We start from the raw sequence: 17,979 nt of genomic DNA on the forward strand, positions 1-17,979 counted from the left end.
CTAATCAAACACATCAACAGCATACCTCACATTCCTCATCCCCTCAAACCACTTCTTCCCCTCCTCATATTCCATCCCCTCAGCCCCCTCAACACCACCATCCAACAGAACCTTCACCAAAGCCTCCTCAACCGCCTTGCCCATACCCCTCGTCCCGCACACAAACACCTTGGCCCCCTTCCCCCACAGCTTCACCACCTCCTCCTTCTCCCGCCACACCCGGTCCTGCACATACCTACGCCCCTCGCTCTCCCCCACCGCGCGCGAGTACGCCCTCCGCACGCCCACCGCCCCCATCTTCTCCCAGCGGTCAAACTCCTCGCGGTACAGGTCCTCCGCGCCCGGCCGGCGGCAGCCGAAGAAGAGCACCGCAGGCGCGAGAGTCCGGCCGGCCGCGATCATCGCCGCGCGCTCCTGCACGAAGCCGCGGAACGGCGCGAGACCGGAGCCCGCGGCGATCATCACGATGGGCGTCTTCTCGGGCTCCACGGGGAGGTGGAACGCCGCGGGGGACGGGCGTACTGCGATGTGTAGCTTGTCGCCCTTCTTCAGCGCCGCGAGGTAGTGCGTTGCGACGCCGACGTGGCGGCCCTGGCCTGATAGTGAGGGCGCGTCAAGGAGGGAGTATGTTAGTGTCGCCTGCGTCGGGTTCCGTAGCGGCGAGGATGAGATGGAGCTGTTCATTCCTTGTCAGCATCATAGCCCCCCTGATGGTAAACCAGAAGCCGGGATCAAAGAACTTACTACTGCCTCACGCGCATCGGCGGCAACATCCCCAAAAACGCCCCAATCCCAAGCTCGACCTCGGGGAACCTCTCCAGGAGCTCCAGCACCGTCACCCTCTTCACCGTGACCTCAGCGTGACAACGCTCCTCGCCCGCGAGCGTCTCCAGCTCCCTCCGTGCCGCGGACCCCTCCGCCGCCGCCTCCGCCAGGCTCGCCACGTTGCGCTTCGTCGCGGGCTGCGCGAGCTCGACGTACGCGCTGAGCACGTCGACCGCGGACAGCGTCTGGTTCACCGGCAGCGCCCCCGCCGCGGCGTGCTTGTCGCCCGAGAAGGTCAGGCACGCGTCCCACGCGAGGCCGAAGCGCCGCATTACCCGCTCCACGCTCGCGCGCGGGTTGAGCGGCAGCACGGCGAGGTAGTCGCCCGCGCGGTACGACGTGCCCGGCGGGAGCTGCACGTCCATGTGCTTCTTGGCCCTGGCGACCTCCGACGGGGCGTGGTCATCCTCGACGAGGATTGTCTCGTCCGCGACGACGGCTTCCTGCACATCCTGCCGCAGAGTCGATGTGCGAGGGTTCGAGACTTGTACCGACAACCCTCCGGCCGCTGCCGCCGCTGCCGCATCGCCGTTGACGGCATCGGGCACGCCGTACTTGGCTGCCAGCGCGGGCCAGAGCAGCTCGTCCTCCCAGACCTCAAAGTCGCTAAACATGTCCCGCTCCGCGGCGTCCGTCAGCCCCATCTCGACCAGTCGGGTAGCGCCGCGCGCCGCCATGGTGTCGTCGACGAGCCGCGGGATGCGGTGGAAGGTCTGCACCCAGTCGTGGTGTCCGCAGCCGAAGACGGCGTAGCCGACGCCGTCGAGGGCCGTCTCGCCCTTCAGGCTCTCGAGCCAGAGGGTGAAGTGCGCGGCGTTGTCGGGCGGCTGGCCCTCGTAGGAGGCGGTGATGACGACTACGGGCGTGCTGCTGTCGCGGGGCAGGTTGTCGCGCGCGGTGTCGAGGGGGTCGACGACGGCGGCGCGGAAGCCGTGGGCGGGGGCGTCGGCGGCGAGGCGCTGGGCGAGGGCCTCGCAGGTGCCGCTATTAGAGCCATAGTAGATGTGAAGGGGCTTTCCAGAGGTTGTTGTGTCGTGGCCGTTTGTCTGCGATGAGGCGGCAGCTGGTCGGGACGCCAGCGTCGTCGTCGCTTTTCCGGCGAGGCGGTGCTCCAGCTGCGTAGGCGACATGCCGTGCCGCAGCGCCGCGCGCATGTAGAACCCCTTGGGCTTGATGGTCAGGGACTCGGCGATCTTGAGCTGGTAGTTGGGGTCGTCCATGGTGAAGTTGAAGTTCTGCAGCAGCATCGCCGTGGCGAGCAGGGCCTCCTGCCACGCAAAGGGGCGCCCGATGCACGCGCGCATGCCGTTGCCGAAGGGCTTCCACGAGTTGGGGAACTCCTTCTGCAGGCGCTCGAAGCTCTCGTCCAGCATGCGTTCGGGCACGAAGTCCTTGGCCGAGTCCCCGTAGACGACGGGGTCGAGGTGCGCCTTGCCGAGGAGGCAGAGGATGGGCTCGCCCTTTTTAACTGGGTATTTCCCGCCTAGGAGCGTGTCCTCCTTTGCCTCGACGCCGAAGGCGGGAATCGTGGCGCAGAGGCGCAGAGTCTCGCGGAGGACCTGGTAATCGTCAGTATAGCCGCGACTTTACACGAAAGGAGGACATGCTGAGAGAAACTCACCGCGTTCAAGTAAGGCAGCTTGGTCAAGTGGTCGATCGTAATCGGACCCTGCCCGATGACGCTGTCGACCTCCTGCTGCGCCTTCTGGTACGCCGCGGGCTTCTTCAGCAGCTCGTAGAACGCAAACGACAACAAGCCCGACGTCGTCTCGTGCCCTGCGATTAGGAACGTGATGAGGTTGTCAATAATGCTCGCGTCCGTCATCTTCTGGCCCGTCTTGGGGTCGACGCCGTTCAGCATGGCGGCGAGCAGGTCCTTGCGGTCCGAGGGGCTCGCCTTGCGCGCCTGCAGGACCTCGTCGGCGGTCTTGCGCATGAGGTCGATGTCCGCAAAGAACTTGTGCTCGGTGCCGCGGAAGAAGTAGTTGGCGATGGCGGGGCGGCGGTCGCGGTTGCCGCACTCGGTGAGGGCGTCGCCCATGGCCGTGATGAAGGGGTGCAGCTCCTCGCGGTAGTACGAGTTGAAGCGGAAGTCCATGGCGCAGAGGGCGATGGTGTCGAGGGTCAGGCGGGTGAAGTCCTCGGTGGCCATGATGGGCGTGGAGGAGCCGTGGCGGGCCCATTTCATGGCCATCTGCGTCGCGATGTCGTGCATCTCGTCGAACATGCCGCGGATCGTGACGGGGCCGAAGGCGGGGATGAGGATGCGGTGGGCGATGCCCCAGTTTGGTTCGTCGAGTTTTGCCTTGGGATGCGTGTTAGTTGATGTCTGTCGTGTGGTTTGGTGATGAGAGGGGAGGGGGGTGCTCACGGTGAAAAGGCCATCGCCGGCGATCGATCTTACTTCCTGTGTACAAATTGTCAGGGGTTTGCCGTATGGATGAAGAAGTGGTGACGGATGGAGGAAGATTTACCTTGAGGACGTTGTTGAGCGTCTTTTGGAAGCGTGTCTCGTCGCATACTTCGTTGACCAGAGCGTTGGTGGAACAGATAACCAGCGTCTTGCCTCCTGGGAAGCGTAACCTGTAGATTTCACCTGAGACAGTGAGCAATTGGCCCGTCACTGGCCATGGATATCGTTTCCCTACCGAATGTGTCTGCCAGACGGTGGATGTCCTCGAGGGGGTTCTCCGGGTTGAACTCTGCAATATGCCCGAGGAACGGAAGACCCCAGGGTTCGGGGATGGGCACTTCCTCCGGCATCACCGCAGACGGCATGATGAAAAGATTCCACTGACAAAACACGCAATGGTGAGGATATTTGGGCCGCTGGCTTCGTGTTGTTGGTGAACTGCAATCAACTAATGTGTCTCACGGATTGTCGGACAGGACCAACGTCGCGCAAGGATAATGTGATGTGATGCGGTGGACGCAGAGAACGAGATGCTCGCACAAAAGACCCAGGGAATTCCTCCGCTCGGACTTGCAAAGAAACGTCGAGACCAACGAGCTCTGGCCGAATGGGCTTTTATCAATTAGCGTCGTGGTCCCTGTCGTTCGCCCAGGCCGATGGGGATGTGGAAGCGGAACAGCAGGGATGGCGGGCCGGAAGGACGCAGATGCATCTGCTCTGATGGGGGCCTAAAGCGGGCCCCCGGTGAGGCAAGCAACGGGCGATTCCCACGGAGCAGCATGCCTCAGAGCAGAAAACTGCGGTGCTTCTTGCATCGTACGTTGGTGGTGTTGGTGTTGGTGCTCACGTACCTGGAAGTTCCAACGGCTACACGGGATTGGTCGAGAGATGTAACAGTTCAAGTCGTCGATCAAGCTCCGAATTGGGGTTGGGGTATGATTTGCAAGACTGATGTTTGAAAACTATGTTGGTCGTGTTGGTTCGGATGATGCGTTTACCTGCGTCTAGAAGATGCGCCAACGTTGGCCGGCGGGCTACCCTTTATATCGAAGCATTTTTTTCATCAAAGCACGTCCAGGCCTCTGCCGCATCTGGGCATCCCTGACTCTTGTCCGCCGCAGTGGGTTTGCATGCAGACTGTGGCTACACGACCCTTTGAGACACAAACCCACGCGCAACGTTCTTTCAAGCCCAGACTCTGGGGCTTGCAAAGTCCGCACGTTGTTGGCGGAGAAGTTCTGGAGCCCAGCCGTCGTGCGTCCAATTCCCCGAGGACGACTTGCTTGGCCTCCGAATATAGTACCTCGTACGTTTCGTGGGATTGTCCAAGATACGCGGGAGAGTCGACGATGACAGGATTCGCAGCCCCGCAGGCTGGCGAATGAGAAGCGGCGGGTTGCACTAGAGGTTTTACGGGCTACCAGGGTGCGTTAGGCCGACGCTCCGCTCCGAGAGAAGGAATCGAAAAGACCGCCTGCTGCAAAACACCGAGCGAGAGGCAGCAGCCGTGGTGAGCAAGCCCTGCAGGTGGGTTCATGCCGTATCTCGGCCGGTTCTCGTAATGTTTGGTTTCCATTGGCGGAGTGTCAGTGTGTGGCTTCTCTGGAATTGTTCTCCGTAGGTTCTCCACGGCTCATGCGGCGGCCCCCCGGGAGAAAGTCACGACGCCGGCTGATGTGAGGCCGTGGCGGAGGATCGAGGAGTACGAAAGCCACGGGCGGCTTAAGTTTATCCCGGCGTTGTTCGCCGTCTGGTTCGTCCCTTTCCCGACAGCAGTAAAAAAAAGGTGTGGGAGGTCAACAACATGCTGCTGACCAAATTGAGTGCTGACGTGAGGAGCATAGATGAAAAGCCCGGCGCACGAGAGTGAGGGTCAGCCCACAACTAATTTGGCGTGGGAAGATGTCAATGATAAAACGGCGATCTGCGTATTCTCCTATGCCGGTGGGAGGGTTTGCTGGCCCCGTTGCTCGGCGTGGGTTCGACAGGAACGCCGGAGAGATTTTCAATCCCGGAACGGAGTGGGGCTGGCTGGTGTTCTCGGGGAATTCGAGACTGGACCACGGCGAAAGGCCGCCGGGCTGCCGCGGGAGGCCGAATGTGACGAAGTAGAAGAAAAAGACGCCAGCCAAGGAATCTTCTCGCTGATTTCATATATGGATCGTCGGGTTCATGAATCGAGACCAAACACTTTCCGCTGTGTCATGGGGCTATCGTCTTGTCAGAGTGAAAGTATTGCCAGCAGGCGGAATCTTCATTGTGGCTTGGTGGATGGGAGCGTCATTTGATACGGCCATATGTGATGATAGGATATTGTCCATGAGATGAATCATTCCAAAGAAGTCCTGCTTTTCAGGCAAGTATCCTAGCCAAGCGGGCAGGTAACACTACTCTGCCTGTTTTATTCCACTTATTGTTCCCATTATCCTCTTCACACCTGCCGTCTCTAACTAAAGAGACGGGAAACGAGTAAACATCGGGTACGATGTCTCTTAAAACAAACAGCCGAATATCCAAACCAAGTTGTAAGGTGCTTCAGCACTGGACACCTTACTGAGTGTAATAGCGCTGCCAGCCCCACCGCGGGGTAGCGCAATGGCGGGGTGAATTACTCGGCCAGCTCAATCGGGCAGCCATCTCCCTCCTCCCACTCAACCTCTCGGCACGCGAGACACAACACATCCGCGACGGCTTCAGAAACACGTCCATCCGCACCCACACGAGCCAATTGCCAGCCATCCTCCTCCATCAACCTCCACCACGCCCTTCCAAGAGGTCACACTACACACCATGGCCGACGTCAAGGCAAAGGCTGAGGCCTTGGTCCCCAAATTCAAGCTCGACCGCGTCCTCAACCAAGGTAAACCGCCCATATCGCCTCCCATCTCTCACCTCGTCGATTGCTAACACACCACCCACAAACAGACCAAGCAGGCCGCCGCACCTCACTCCTCGGCACCATCGACGCCCAACCCGCCCTCCTGATCCTCGAACGCGCCCCCTTCCCCACCGACCCGTCCTACCTCGCCGCGACCCCGACGACCCTCTCCTCCATCGCGAACCTCGGCGCAAACGACGTCTACCACTGGTACCTCGCCAACACCGGCGGCGCCAGCTCCTCTTCCACCAAACCAGACCCTGCCCTCGCCGACCTCAAGATCAACCTCATCTACCCCTGCACCGAGACGCACGTCAAAAAGTACAGCAAGCAGGGCGTCCGCCTCGTCACCGAGACGCCGCACATCTACGCCTCCGCCGTGCGGCCCTTCATGCAGCGCAAGCGCGACGAGGGCCGCCTCAACTGGGTCTTCAACATCATCGAGGGCCGCACCGAGGTCGAGGACGTCATCTACCGCACGGAGCTCGGCGCCTCGCAGAACGACGAGGGGTTTCTGTTATTGCCGGACCTCAACTGGGACCGCAAGACCATCGAGGCGCTGCACCTGCTCGCGCTCGTCGAGCGCCGCGACATCTGGTCCCTGCGCGACCTGCGCCGCAAGCACATCCCCTGGCTGCGGCACATGAAGGCCAAGCTGCTCTCGGCGGCGGTCATGAAGTACCCCGAGGTCGAGCCGGACCAGCTGAAGCTCTACGTGCACTACCAGCCTACGTACTACCACTTCCACATCCACATCGTGCACGTGCAGCTCGAGGCGGGCGCGACGCAGGCTGTGGGAAAGGCTGTCGGGCTCGACAGCATCACGGAGACGCTCGAGGCCATGGGGGGCGACGAGGAGGCGGGCATGGAACAGATTTCTCTTAGCTATACACTAGGGGAGGCAAGCGAACTATGGACAGAGGTGTACGAGCCGCTCAAGCGGAGCGGTGCAGCTTCTCAATAGCGATGACGAGGTCGTTGACGCCCGAGCCGTGGGGGCAGTCCTTCCATTCTCCACCGTCGCGGATGCAGTAGATTTCGTTGTCGAGGCGCACGGTACAGCTCTTGGTAACGCCGGCCTGGATTTTCTCGTTGTCAGTATCCGTCTTGCACGAAAGAGACCGCGGGATGGACAGCCTCTGGGGGAAAACTTACGTCCTTGCTCCTCCGCACGCTGTCGCGCAGCATGCCCAGGCCCAAGGCACCGTCGTCCTGGGTCGCGCAGTCGTTCAACTCCTTGATGTCGATAGCATGCTCCAGAGCGCAGTCCTCCACCAGCGACCGCTCAGGGATGGCCTGGTACTCGCGGGTCAAACACATGGTGAAGCCGAGGTTGATCTTGGGGTCGGGGTAGAGGTGTGCGGCGCAAAGCTCGATGATGTTTCCCATGCCTACAGAGAGATCATTAGAGCATGTTCTTAGAAGAAGCCGGGCATATAGACTAGACGTTACATTCAGACGGGCCGTGCTTGCAGTCGATTCCATCGTTCTCGGTCGGGGTTCCAATGTAGGACAGGGTGAAGTTGACCTTTTGGTACGTCTTCATCATGGTCGGGAGGACCAGGTCCCTCAAGCAATCCTGCGCCGCCGCCGTCAGCACCCTATCTCCAGACTTGCCAATAGCCAGCTGCGACCACTCACCCTCGCATCAGGGCATTTGCTCATGATGTGCGCCTCCAACGGCACAAGCTTAGCGTTCTGCTCGACTACGGGAGCCTGCTGGGGAATGAAGCGCGCGTGGGGGATCGCCGGCTGTCCCACTACGTAGCCCCAGAAGCCGTAGAAGAAGACGAGGACCACGAGGGCGGCAGGCCAGAGGTTCTTCCTCCGGACGAGCCGTCCAGACATGTTTGGCGGTGGTGGTGCGTTGGCGTTGGTGGTGTAGTATGCCTGCTTCTCGTCCATGGCGGATATCGTACTCGGGGGGATATTTGTTATCGAAATCGGATTGGGGGCGGAGCTCGCGTCGGGCTTTATTTTCGGCGTTTCGTGTTGATGAATCGTTCGTGGGATCAAGGCAGTCGAGAGTGTGATGTTTTGGGGAAGATCTAAATGGCTCCTCAGGTACGGGATCTGGTGACGAAATGGAATGCAAGCTTGCTTAGAAACAAAAGGCTACTTGCGTCCAAGTCCCCTCCCCGATCGGAGGCGCAGAGAGTTTGGGTTGTTGTCGCGAGGGGGCCCCGTTGGAATTGCGACAGCCGTGCAGCGAGCACGGCAGCGGCACCTCAGGCCAAACAGCGACGTTGGAGAGCATGTCAGGGTGCATTGCACTACAACGATACCTTGTATTACGTGAGATTCCCGCGTTGGAAGATGTATCTCCTTACTGGACAGGTTGAGGTGCTGCTTCTCCAAGTGGCCAAAGCTCCATTTCAGCAGCAACGACGGGCAACAGCGGGGAACCTGTCCACTAGAGGCTTATCTTATCGGCTGCTAGGTGCCTCTTCGTACTGTTGTTGCATTCGGCGAGGAAGCTGTGGTCCAGTACCTACCTGATGCAACAGTGCGAATCTGTGTTTCTTTAGCAATGTTCACCGTACGGCGGCAGGGATTCGAGGTTTGCAAACTTCCATCCGATGTCCAAGTCGAGAGATGCCTTCTCTTCAAGACCTGAGTCGATGTTGACCATCTGCAATTACTCTGAAAAGAAAAGCTATCGGCCAGCAGCAAGAGTCATGCAATTGCAAACGTCAGCGAATCACCTTACATAAGAAAGACATACACAGTAGCCTCGTCAGCAAGACACAGTACACAGTGGACATTCATCCACTTTCCCTCGCTCCTCACCTCCACGCACGACGGAGAAGAGAGCAGCAGCAGCGCATCACGGCCGAGTGTAACGTGCCCCTACTATTACATGCAAACGGGGGCCAAAAAATCCCCATCGCTACTTATTCTTCATCTAACAACTTGATTGAAACCTCCTTTTCTATTGTTCCTCCGTTTCAGAGACAATTTCCAGTGACAAGAAGCTTCCTTTTCCAAAACACGCAACCGCTAGACCACCTGGCTGGCCCCCAGACGTTGATAATCCACACACTTCCGCACCAGACCACACCAGGAAACACCCACCCGAGGTGTGAGACCCGGGAAGACTAAGGCGAGGAAACAGCAGAAACGCCTCATTGCCTCCTCCCGCATCCCGCCTAACCGCCTGACCTGACCTCAACCTGGACAACACCAACACAAACACTACTCACCAACGTAGCCATACCCCGTTCGATTGACCACATACGCACGCAAACAACGCAAACATGGATCCCGGCTCTGCGCTGCAGGACTTCCTGCAGCCGCTCCGGGTCGACAACCAGACAGTCCACACACTGTCCCGCCTGTTTTACTCCAATTTCAAAGACCTCGCCCTCAACGCCCACGATCAATTCCTCCCGACTCCCATTTCCGAGTCAATTCTGAGACCCGTAACCCAGCGTGGTCATGGAAGGTGTGTCCATGTCTTGTCGTTCTCTCGTGACGTCTCCCATGCCTTCGTCATGTAGCACCATGTCGGGCCGTTGGAACGTATCACACAACCGTTTACCGACGTCTTCCAAAGTTTCACCAAACGCTGACATGGGACGACAGACACCTTGCCATAGACATGTACGTCCTCACTGCCCTGCAGCAGCAGCATCATCACTCATCAAGATTCCTCTTTGGACGCGACCCAAGCTAACCATCACCAGCGGCGGCACAAATTTGAGAGTGGGCTTCATCGAACTCTCTGGCGCAGAAACACCATCAACTACCCGCAACTCCACACAGACGAACGGGACCTCGTCAACTCCAACCCTGAACCTCAAAGAGCAGGCATGGCCCATAGACAACGCCCTCAAAGCCTCGTCAAATTCAGACCCTCAGGGTCTCTTCGACTGGATTGGCTCCTGTATCGCAACAGTGGTCCGCTCCGCCCTCGAGGAATGGCCCTCTCTCGCGGCGGAACCTGAGCTGCCGCTCGGCATCACCTTCAGCTTCCCAATGGTCCAGCACTCCATCTCCGACGCCACCGTCATGACAATGGGCAAAGGCTTTAGCATACAGGGCGATGCAGAGCTCGGCCCCTTACTCCTGCGAGGCTACGACAAAGCCCGTAGTGCGGCTGTTGACTTCCAACTACCACCAATCCGCATCGCCGCAATCTCAAACGACTCGGTCTCAACACTCATCTCATACATCTTCCTTTCCCCGCCAACGACAAAGGCCTCTATGGGCCTCATCGTCGGCACTGGCTGCAACGCCACCATTCCGCTTAAACTCTCCCTCCTCGGCGGCTCCAAACAGCCCGCAAACATTAGCCTTCTTCCCGGCGAATCGGCGAGCGACGTACGCATCGCCGTGAATACGGAATGGTCCATTCGCGGTACCGCGCCCCCTCTGCGTGAACTGAAGCTCATCACCACCTGGGACTCTGCACTGGACGCAGCCCTGGTAGGCCCCAATGAGATCACTGGCTTCCAACCTTTGGAATACATGACGGCAGGCCGGTATCTGGGCGAACTGGGACGTCTGATGCTTTTAGATTACCTCAAGACCGTTTTAGGAGTCAACGAGGACTCCCTCCCATCACGTCTCCTCGTCAGATACGGTCTCACCACCACGTTCCTAAGCCACTTCAAGCCCCTACACTGCCCAGCTCTTCTCCCGAAACTGGAGTCGGAATTCCCAGCTGACTCCTCTTCACCATTCAAATGGACGGAAGAAATGGCAACAGCCCTGTACCACATTGCAAAAGCAATCGAGCTCCGCGCCGCAGGCATCGTTTCTGCGGCAACCGTCGCTCTCCTCAGGCTTGCCGGGGACCTTCCCTCGGACGGCACGCCTTCCAAAGTCCCGGAGCTGGGCGTTGGATACACGGGCGGCTGCATCTCGCAGTTCCAGGACTACCTCGCCGACACGCAGATGTTCCTCGACGAGATAATGAAGCTAGACTACGATGGCAAGTTGCCCACTAGGGTTGTACTGAGTCCCTGTCACGACGGTGGCATCAAAGGCGCAGGTATCCTGGCGGCTGCGACGTGTGTCAGTCAGAAGCATGATATGTAAAGTTCGGGAGAAAACAATTACGGAGAAACGGGCAAGTCCAGGCAGCATCATTATGCGTTCGAATGATTGGTTCCGAGGATACATTATACTGTACAGCATATAGGAGACGGGCCTTAAAGAGAGAGAGAGAGAGAGAGAGAGAGGGAGAGTCACGTTTGCTTCACTAAAAAACTAGCAGACTCGTATTGGCCCAGTTAAGTCTATCAATATCAAAGGCACATACACATATACATCCCAAGACGTCATGATTGCAACGTTGCAGTGAAGAAAAGAGGAGAGGTGAAGGAATTGTATTCAAAATGACAAATCGCCAACTGTTTCGCTTTGGATATTTGAACCCGGGAGAATCTCCGTGCTGAATGAGAAACCACACCAACGTCATCAAACCTCGCCGCCCGCCCAATATGCCGTCCCACTACAACCACCGAGTAAACAAGAATAAATGACTTTGTAAAACTCCTCGTCATTAAGCTCGATTCTTTCCAATCATCGTGAAAGAGATGAAAAAGACAAATGGCAAAAGAAATCGTTTCTCTCACTCTCCGGCATGCCCTGGTAGATTTTCCCGACATTGCACACACTTACACCCACACGCATATACAAATGCCCGCCGCCTTCGCGTGAATAACTCAAGTACAACCACCCCCCCGGCCCCCCAACCACCCTCTTTGCAATGCAACTGAAGCGATGGTGATGAAGCAGACGCTATGCTATGCTATGCACGTGTTTTCGATTTTTGTTTTGGATGTCGTCAGGAAGGGGGGACTCTCGTTCGGTCCCCCCCACAGTTCAGATGGTACTCCCCTCTCCAATGCTTTTGGTCCCAATGCTCCCCCTTCTCTCTTCCCCGTTGAGGCCGTGTCAGTCATGAAAATAAGGAATGCTTGCGCAAGCGGCGGTAAAAAAAAGGAAGAAAGGGGCCTTTAGTAAGCTGTCGGTCCTCGCATTGCCCTTGTAGATCGGAAATTCAGCCGCGGAGGCGGTACGTCGTCAACAATGCCCTCATCAACGTCGGCCTCGATAGGCGATTCGTCAGCCACGAGTGGCGCCGACATGTCCACCTCGACAGCCCTGGTTACCGGCGTCCTGGAACTGGACTCGGCCTCAAGCCTCGCGTCAACCTCGAGCGTCCTGGGAGTTATTGGCGGATTGCTGTCCTTGGCGGGCGTGAGCTCCCGCCGCATGCTCGTAGGTCGAAGAGTCCGCACCTTGTTGGGCTCGCTGGTCACCCTCAGCAAATCAGGCTCCTCCTTCTCTATGCGATCCATCTCTCTGACCGCCAACTCCTTGGTCTCTATCAGACGTCTCTGTATGTTGGCAATCTCCTCCCTGCAATGCGCGTCACGGAGGAACTGATGAGCAGCGTGCTCGGCCGTGCCTTGCACATACTCCAGATGCTTGTCGAGCTCGTCGTAAACGTCTGGCACGTTGCTACCCATCCCGCCGGCCTGGCCGGCTCGTGTATATGATGGTCCGGGTCCGCCTCGTCTGCCAGCGCCCATTCGTCGTGCGCTCATGTACCGCAGAGATGGCAAGGCCTCATCAACTGGGGCGGCAGCCAAGGACGCGTTCGCATCAGCCTTCATGGATCCATCTCCAGCATCGTCATCTTCGTCTCCGTGCTCAAGCTCCGCCATGCGTCGGATGCTTGCAACCTTGGCCGCCATCTTCGCCTTGCGCATCATGTTTCTGCTTGCCGACACGAACTTGACCAGATCTTCAAAGAACTTCTCCACAAATTCGTCGTAGAAGACAGTCACTTGTGTCTTGCTGCGGTATCTTGACTGGTTGTCTTCACCAGACATGACGGACGCGGTCCGAACGCGCTTCTTCACCTCTGCTCTAGCATACGCTTGCGCCTGGGTAAAGGCGTTCTGCGTCTGCTGCTGTAGAGCCGACGGTGTTTCGCTGCTGGGGGTGGACGGGTTCGCCGCTGTCTTTTCTTTATCTTGGGGCGCTGACGCGACCTCGGGCGTATCTGACTTGGTCGCGGGCGTCTCATCGACGGGAGCAGGAGTGGCATCGGCGTATTCGTCCTTTTGCTTCAGTGATTCGGTAGATCCACGGTTGCGAAGAGGCTTCACGGTGTTTTCGCTAGCCAATGCGGCGAGCTGGGCCTGGCGCTGGACAATCTGGTCGCCCATCTTGTCGAGCTGGGAGACCCAGTCGGGCACATTGTTGATGACGTTCTTGAGGGCGTCCATGATCAAAACCCCCTGGTCTTCTTCGTGTCGAAATCTGGCCGTCGTGACTGATTTGGGAGACGTTAGGTGTTCCTGGACAGCCTAACGTCTTGATGCGGGGAGAGAGTAGATAAAATCGATTGAGGTTGGTTGCAGAGGTAGCAGCGACAGCAACCAGTTTTGAGGGGGTTGTTCGGTGGAAGATGGGGCGACGATCGGCGCTGCAGACCTGAGGACGGGGAAGGCGAAAAAAAGAGGAGGAGATCGGCGCAGTTATGGGTGAAGCATGGTCCGCCAGCAAGCGAGGTTGGCGTGTCTCTCGTTGGGGGGTCGTACCGCAGTTGGAGGCAAGCGAAAGGGTCGATAATCGTGCGTCAGGTCCAACGTGATGTGATGGCAGAGCGTCAAGACGGGTGAAGACGCTTACCTGCTCACGGTTGGGTCCGGGCGGGAGTCTGATATAACTAGCGGCGGCGTTTTGTGCCGGCAGAGAGGCTCGAGAAAGATGTTGGGCAGACAGCAACCTTCGAGGCGTCGGGAACAAAAAGGCCGTAAATTGGGCGAGGGCGATCGGCCGCTAAAAAGACGACTTGAGATCTGCGCGGGAGAGAAACCAGGCTTTAGACTGGATTTTGTGGGCAGGTGGGAAAGGAAAAGTAAGATATAGATGGAACGGAGAGATCAATCGATGAACAGCGGCAGACCGGGACCATGTAAAGAAAAAGGGCCCCCTAGTACTCTGTATATCGGTACGGCGTGGTGAGGGCGGCGGCGGCGGCGGCGGTACCTTAAGATGGATGAGGAGGCGGATGGGGCCTTGTGGGTGTGCCGTTTGGTGTATGCTTGGCGTCAAAGTTGGGGGTCAATGGCACTAAGTGAAGCCGCTAATGCTGGGGGGAGGAGAAGTGACGAGGAGGATGTCAACGACGAGTGGTCAAGGAAGAGAGGATGGTAGTCGAAGCGTGTTATGCTGCTTCTCGGATCGAGTCGGCTGGTGGGCACAAGGACGGGTATACGAGATGCCGAGTCCAAGAGCAAGTTGTAGTGTCGTCGGGGAGAGGCGCGTTTGGTTTGCTGGGTGTGATGAGGGAAGCAGAGTAGAGAGAGATAGCGCCTACACACAAACACGTCTGGGGGAGAGTGGAAGGAGGGAAGAGGAGGAGGAGGAGGGTGTGCGAGAGCAGGAGGAGTAGCGGTTATGAGAGAGAAGTTGTGCAAGGTGAGAGAGAGCGGTGGGGGTTGGGCAAGACGAGGATGAATAGGCCGGGGAGGGGAGAGTGTGAGAAGACTGAGAAGGCCAATGGCACAAGGCGGGCAGGCACAAAAGGACTGGACTTGCGAATGGGCGGATGCGAGCAGCAGATGGGCAGGTACTGCGAGGTATCAGGTGTAGGGGCGCTTGTGTGTGTGAGGTGCAGACGTGGATGCAGATGCAGACGCAGGCGCAGATGCAGATGCAGCAACAGAGATGCAGCCAGAGCAGAGCAGAGCAGAGCAGAGCAGAGCAGAGCAGAGCAGAGCAGCAGAGAGGAGAAGGACGGGGAGTGCAGCAGTCGGTGGTGGGAAAAGCGCAAATACAGGGTAAGGTAGCCAATCCACCCACTCTGCTGCTGTTCTTTCTTGTTGGAGCGTGAGGGGGATGGTCCGGATGGAGAACGGTGGTGGAAGGGCCTGCTCCAAAAAGCGAGCAGGGGTTGGCTGGTCCGTTGCTCTGCAAATCTGCAAAGAGAGGCGGACGGGGGACGGGGACGGGGGGTAGCGGATGGGGACGGACGGCGACGAGGACGAGGGCAGCAAGACGCCGATGGTGGATGCTTGTTGGAAAGTGATGGTGGTGGAGGAAGAAGATGTGAACAGGGGACAGGGACACGCCCGTGGTGTGGTGTGTGGAGGGGGAGAAGAAGGGGAGGAAGAAAAAGAAGGAGAAGGTGTTTGGTAGGTACGTACCGGTATGTTTTCCTTCCGCAAAAAGACGGCAGGCGGGGCACCGCACCGGGGGAAGTGGCAGCCACGGCAGGTGCAGCGACATGGCATGGTGAGGTGAGGACTGAGGAAAGAGGAGCGGATGGAAAAGAGGGGAGAGCTCGCACTCAGCGTTCCATTCCATTGCCCACTGCGGGAGGGAAGCCGCTGTGGACAGGTGACAGGACAGAAGGACATCGTCTTCGTCCACCGTCGTCTAGTTAATTACAGTAGGCCCATGCCTTGAGCGTCCCTTATTCCATTCCATGTCGTTGCCAACTGGAACCGCACAGTGAGAGGAAGGCAAATGGGGGAACCTTACCTAAGGGGGGTACCTTCCCAGGATACCTTACCTAAGGTGGTGGAGGAAGGAACATTGGAAGGATTGGAAGGTGCCTTCCCATGGGCCATGATACCTACTTACCTAAGGTCAGGTACACTCACTGGTAGATGGATGAATTGGAAAGAGGTTCCAACAGTCACCCGTCCGTGTTCTTTCTGTCTCAATTGCTCAATTGTCGAATGGAAGGAAGGAGGAGATGATGCAGGCCAACCACCTACTTAGGTACCTTAGGTACAAACAAGGATCCGCATGCACCTTCCAGAGAACACCTCGCTTTCGTAGCAATCAATCCCGTGTGTATTTCTCCGTCCCATGTCTCTCTCTGCTCTGCATCTCCTTCTTTTTGTGCACTCGAAATGGCGCGGAGACTCGCACTACACCCACCGCGGTACCTTACCTTCCCTCTACCTAAGGTACCTACGGAAGGTAAAGCAGGCACTTGAGACACCGGCCGCTAAAATCTCTCCCGCTAGAACCCGCCCGCGTACCTTGTGTCTACCTACCTTACGCCGTGCGCTAGGCATGTCTGATAGCGGGGGAGAAAGGCAGGCACATCGTCAATCGTCAATCATCCATCACTCATCGCCAGATCTCCAAAGGACACTCTATCCACCTGCAGCCCACAACGACGATCTCCAGTTGCTTTTCTCCCGTTGTAACGCTGGGAGTGAACTGAAGCTCCCACCGGGTCCAGCACGTTTGATCGTTTTCTTCGCCATGCCGAACCGCCCATCTGCCGCAATCAATTGCCTTCCCCTTCATCAACTCGCCGATCCAGCTTCAGCAAGCAGCACAATGCCCGACGCACATCCAACACACCGTTTGCACTACCTACCTCATGATTTGCGGCCTGCCTGCCCTGCAGTACTGCGTACAGCCAGACAGACTGCATAGCACGTACGTACATAGGATGCGGTTTGCACTTATGCAAGTGCGGCGCAACAACATGGTGGCAGAGCCAGAAAGACGCCTCCCCCACCAACCCAACCGCCATCTACGATCCAGCCTTGGACGATGAATGCCATGTACCCATACGTCAACCAGCCCTCCTTCTCACTTACGGCCGTTATGTGCCCTACGTTGGCTGTCTTGGCTTTGCCTGAAGCCCTAACCTCCGCAGCAACATGGACACACGACATTTTGCTGTCTGTGCGGCCACCGGCTGCAGGCATTAGATTGGTCCGCATGGTCAAAGACTTTCCGATCCGGACGGTTGATGCCATCGTCGGTCGGCTCTCGGGCGTCACCTCACTTCGTCTCCAGACTCGCTGCAACCCGAAATCTCCAAACTTGAACCTACCTCCTCCACCAGTCAATCCACCGAGGTGCTTCGCATTGGGCATGTGAGCCTCAAGCTCCCCATCCCGACATGACAGCGCTAGACAGAGACAATAATGAGGGCTGCCCCGAGACTTGGTCTCATCACAAAGCGAGCCGTCCATTTTTATTTTTATTTTTATTTTTCTGCTCATCTTCGCCCACGGTACACGAACGTTCGACATCGCTCGGACGAAAAGGGCAAATGCAGTCCAGTCCAGCCTAGCCGTCACCGCCCCCGGGCCTGCCTTAAGCTGGCTCCGCCCGTCGGACGTAGCTCCGACTCGCGCCGCCGTCTCCGCCGCTATTCTGCACAGTCAACACCGCTAGAGAGCCCTTGTCCTGTCTGTGCTTAAACTGTCTTATTGACGGCGCCAACAGAGGTGACTCCAGGCAGGCCTACGAATGCCAGTGGTTGGCATACGATCGACACTCGCAACTGTTGAACTGCTAAACCCAGAGCAGCTTCTCTGAGCTACTACGACAACTACGACTACGACGGCTACCGCGACCGCCAGCGGCATTCATGCCGCTGGCCGAGCGTTCGGCAGTGTCAATGTCCATCCAAATTGACGGCCGGCCGGCATGATTGGCATGCGGCTACGACGCCCGATTGCCGTCACGGCAGTCCTGAAAGGAGAAGAACAACAAAATCACGATGCGAGGCCAAGGGTCACACCATGCTAGGCCAGCACCGACTACGGTTCGAAACCAAACCAAACACACAGCACCGCCGACCCTCGAGGGTTTCGAATGGCTTGTCGACTGTGACCTTCCTTTTCCTCCCTTGCCGACAAGGCCTGCCAGGCAGTCGCGGGCTTTGATACGCCATACGGTGCGGTGGGTGTTCGGCGGACGGGTCCACACCGCAATGCCTCGTCAACCGCGGTACGTGACTGCGAATAATAAGACACGCAGAGCATAGAGTGCAAGGCTTCTCTCAGAGCTTCTCGAACAAATCATCTTGTGGAGGCACGCCAGGGTGAAACATCCCACAGCAACGCCCCAGTGATCG

At 57.9% G+C, this 17,979-nt stretch overlaps 5 protein-coding genes across 5 annotated transcripts; 2 read left to right on the top strand and 3 right to left on the bottom strand.

Annotated features, from left to right (window-relative positions):
• Window positions 1-3,603, bottom strand: CGCA056_v007916 (Bifunctional cytochrome P450/NADPH--P450 reductase; the record flags this gene model as incomplete). The annotated part of the gene is made up of 6 exons (XM_037323164.1): window positions 1-676; window positions 745-2,384; window positions 2,447-3,130; window positions 3,197-3,232; window positions 3,300-3,421; window positions 3,474-3,603. 6 exons carry the CDS (start codon window positions 3,601-3,603, stop codon window positions 1-3), a joined length of 3,288 nt encoding a protein of 1,095 aa, XP_037177541.1.
• Window positions 3,604-6,028: 2,425 nt separating this feature from the next.
• Window positions 6,029-7,080, top strand: nhm1 (m7GpppX diphosphatase; the record flags this gene model as incomplete). Its single annotated transcript, XM_037323165.1, has 2 exons — window positions 6,029-6,098; window positions 6,164-7,080. The coding sequence occupies 2 exons, from the start codon at window positions 6,029-6,031 to the stop codon at window positions 7,078-7,080; spliced, it is 987 nt and encodes a 328-aa protein (XP_037177542.1).
• Window positions 7,081-7,211: 131 nt separating this feature from the next.
• Window positions 7,212-8,021, bottom strand: GILT1 (GILT-like protein 1; the record flags this gene model as incomplete). Its single annotated transcript, XM_037323166.1, has 3 exons — window positions 7,212-7,507; window positions 7,569-7,695; window positions 7,758-8,021. The coding sequence occupies 3 exons, from the start codon at window positions 8,019-8,021 to the stop codon at window positions 7,212-7,214; spliced, it is 687 nt and encodes a 228-aa protein (XP_037177537.1).
• A 1,352-nt stretch (window positions 8,022-9,373) lies between these two features.
• Window positions 9,374-11,159, top strand: hxkA-2 (Hexokinase-1; the record flags this gene model as incomplete). The annotated part of the gene is made up of 3 exons (XM_037323167.1): window positions 9,374-9,561; window positions 9,702-9,719; window positions 9,803-11,159. The coding sequence occupies 3 exons, from the start codon at window positions 9,374-9,376 to the stop codon at window positions 11,157-11,159; spliced, it is 1,563 nt and encodes a 520-aa protein (XP_037177538.1).
• Window positions 11,160-12,082: 923 nt separating this feature from the next.
• On the bottom strand, window positions 12,083-13,363 carry CGCA056_v007920 (uncharacterized protein; the record flags this gene model as incomplete). Its single annotated transcript, XM_037323168.1, has 1 exon — window positions 12,083-13,363. The coding sequence occupies one exon, from the start codon at window positions 13,361-13,363 to the stop codon at window positions 12,083-12,085; it is 1,281 nt and encodes a 426-aa protein (XP_037178266.1).
• Window positions 13,364-17,979: the final 4,616 nt, after the last annotated feature.

Source organism: Colletotrichum aenigma (assembly GCF_013390185.1).
Source record: "Colletotrichum aenigma strain Cg56 chromosome Unknown KSG_Cg56_contig05, whole genome shotgun sequence".
In the NCBI taxonomy this organism is placed as follows: Eukaryota; Fungi; Ascomycota; class Sordariomycetes; order Glomerellales; family Glomerellaceae; genus Colletotrichum; species Colletotrichum aenigma.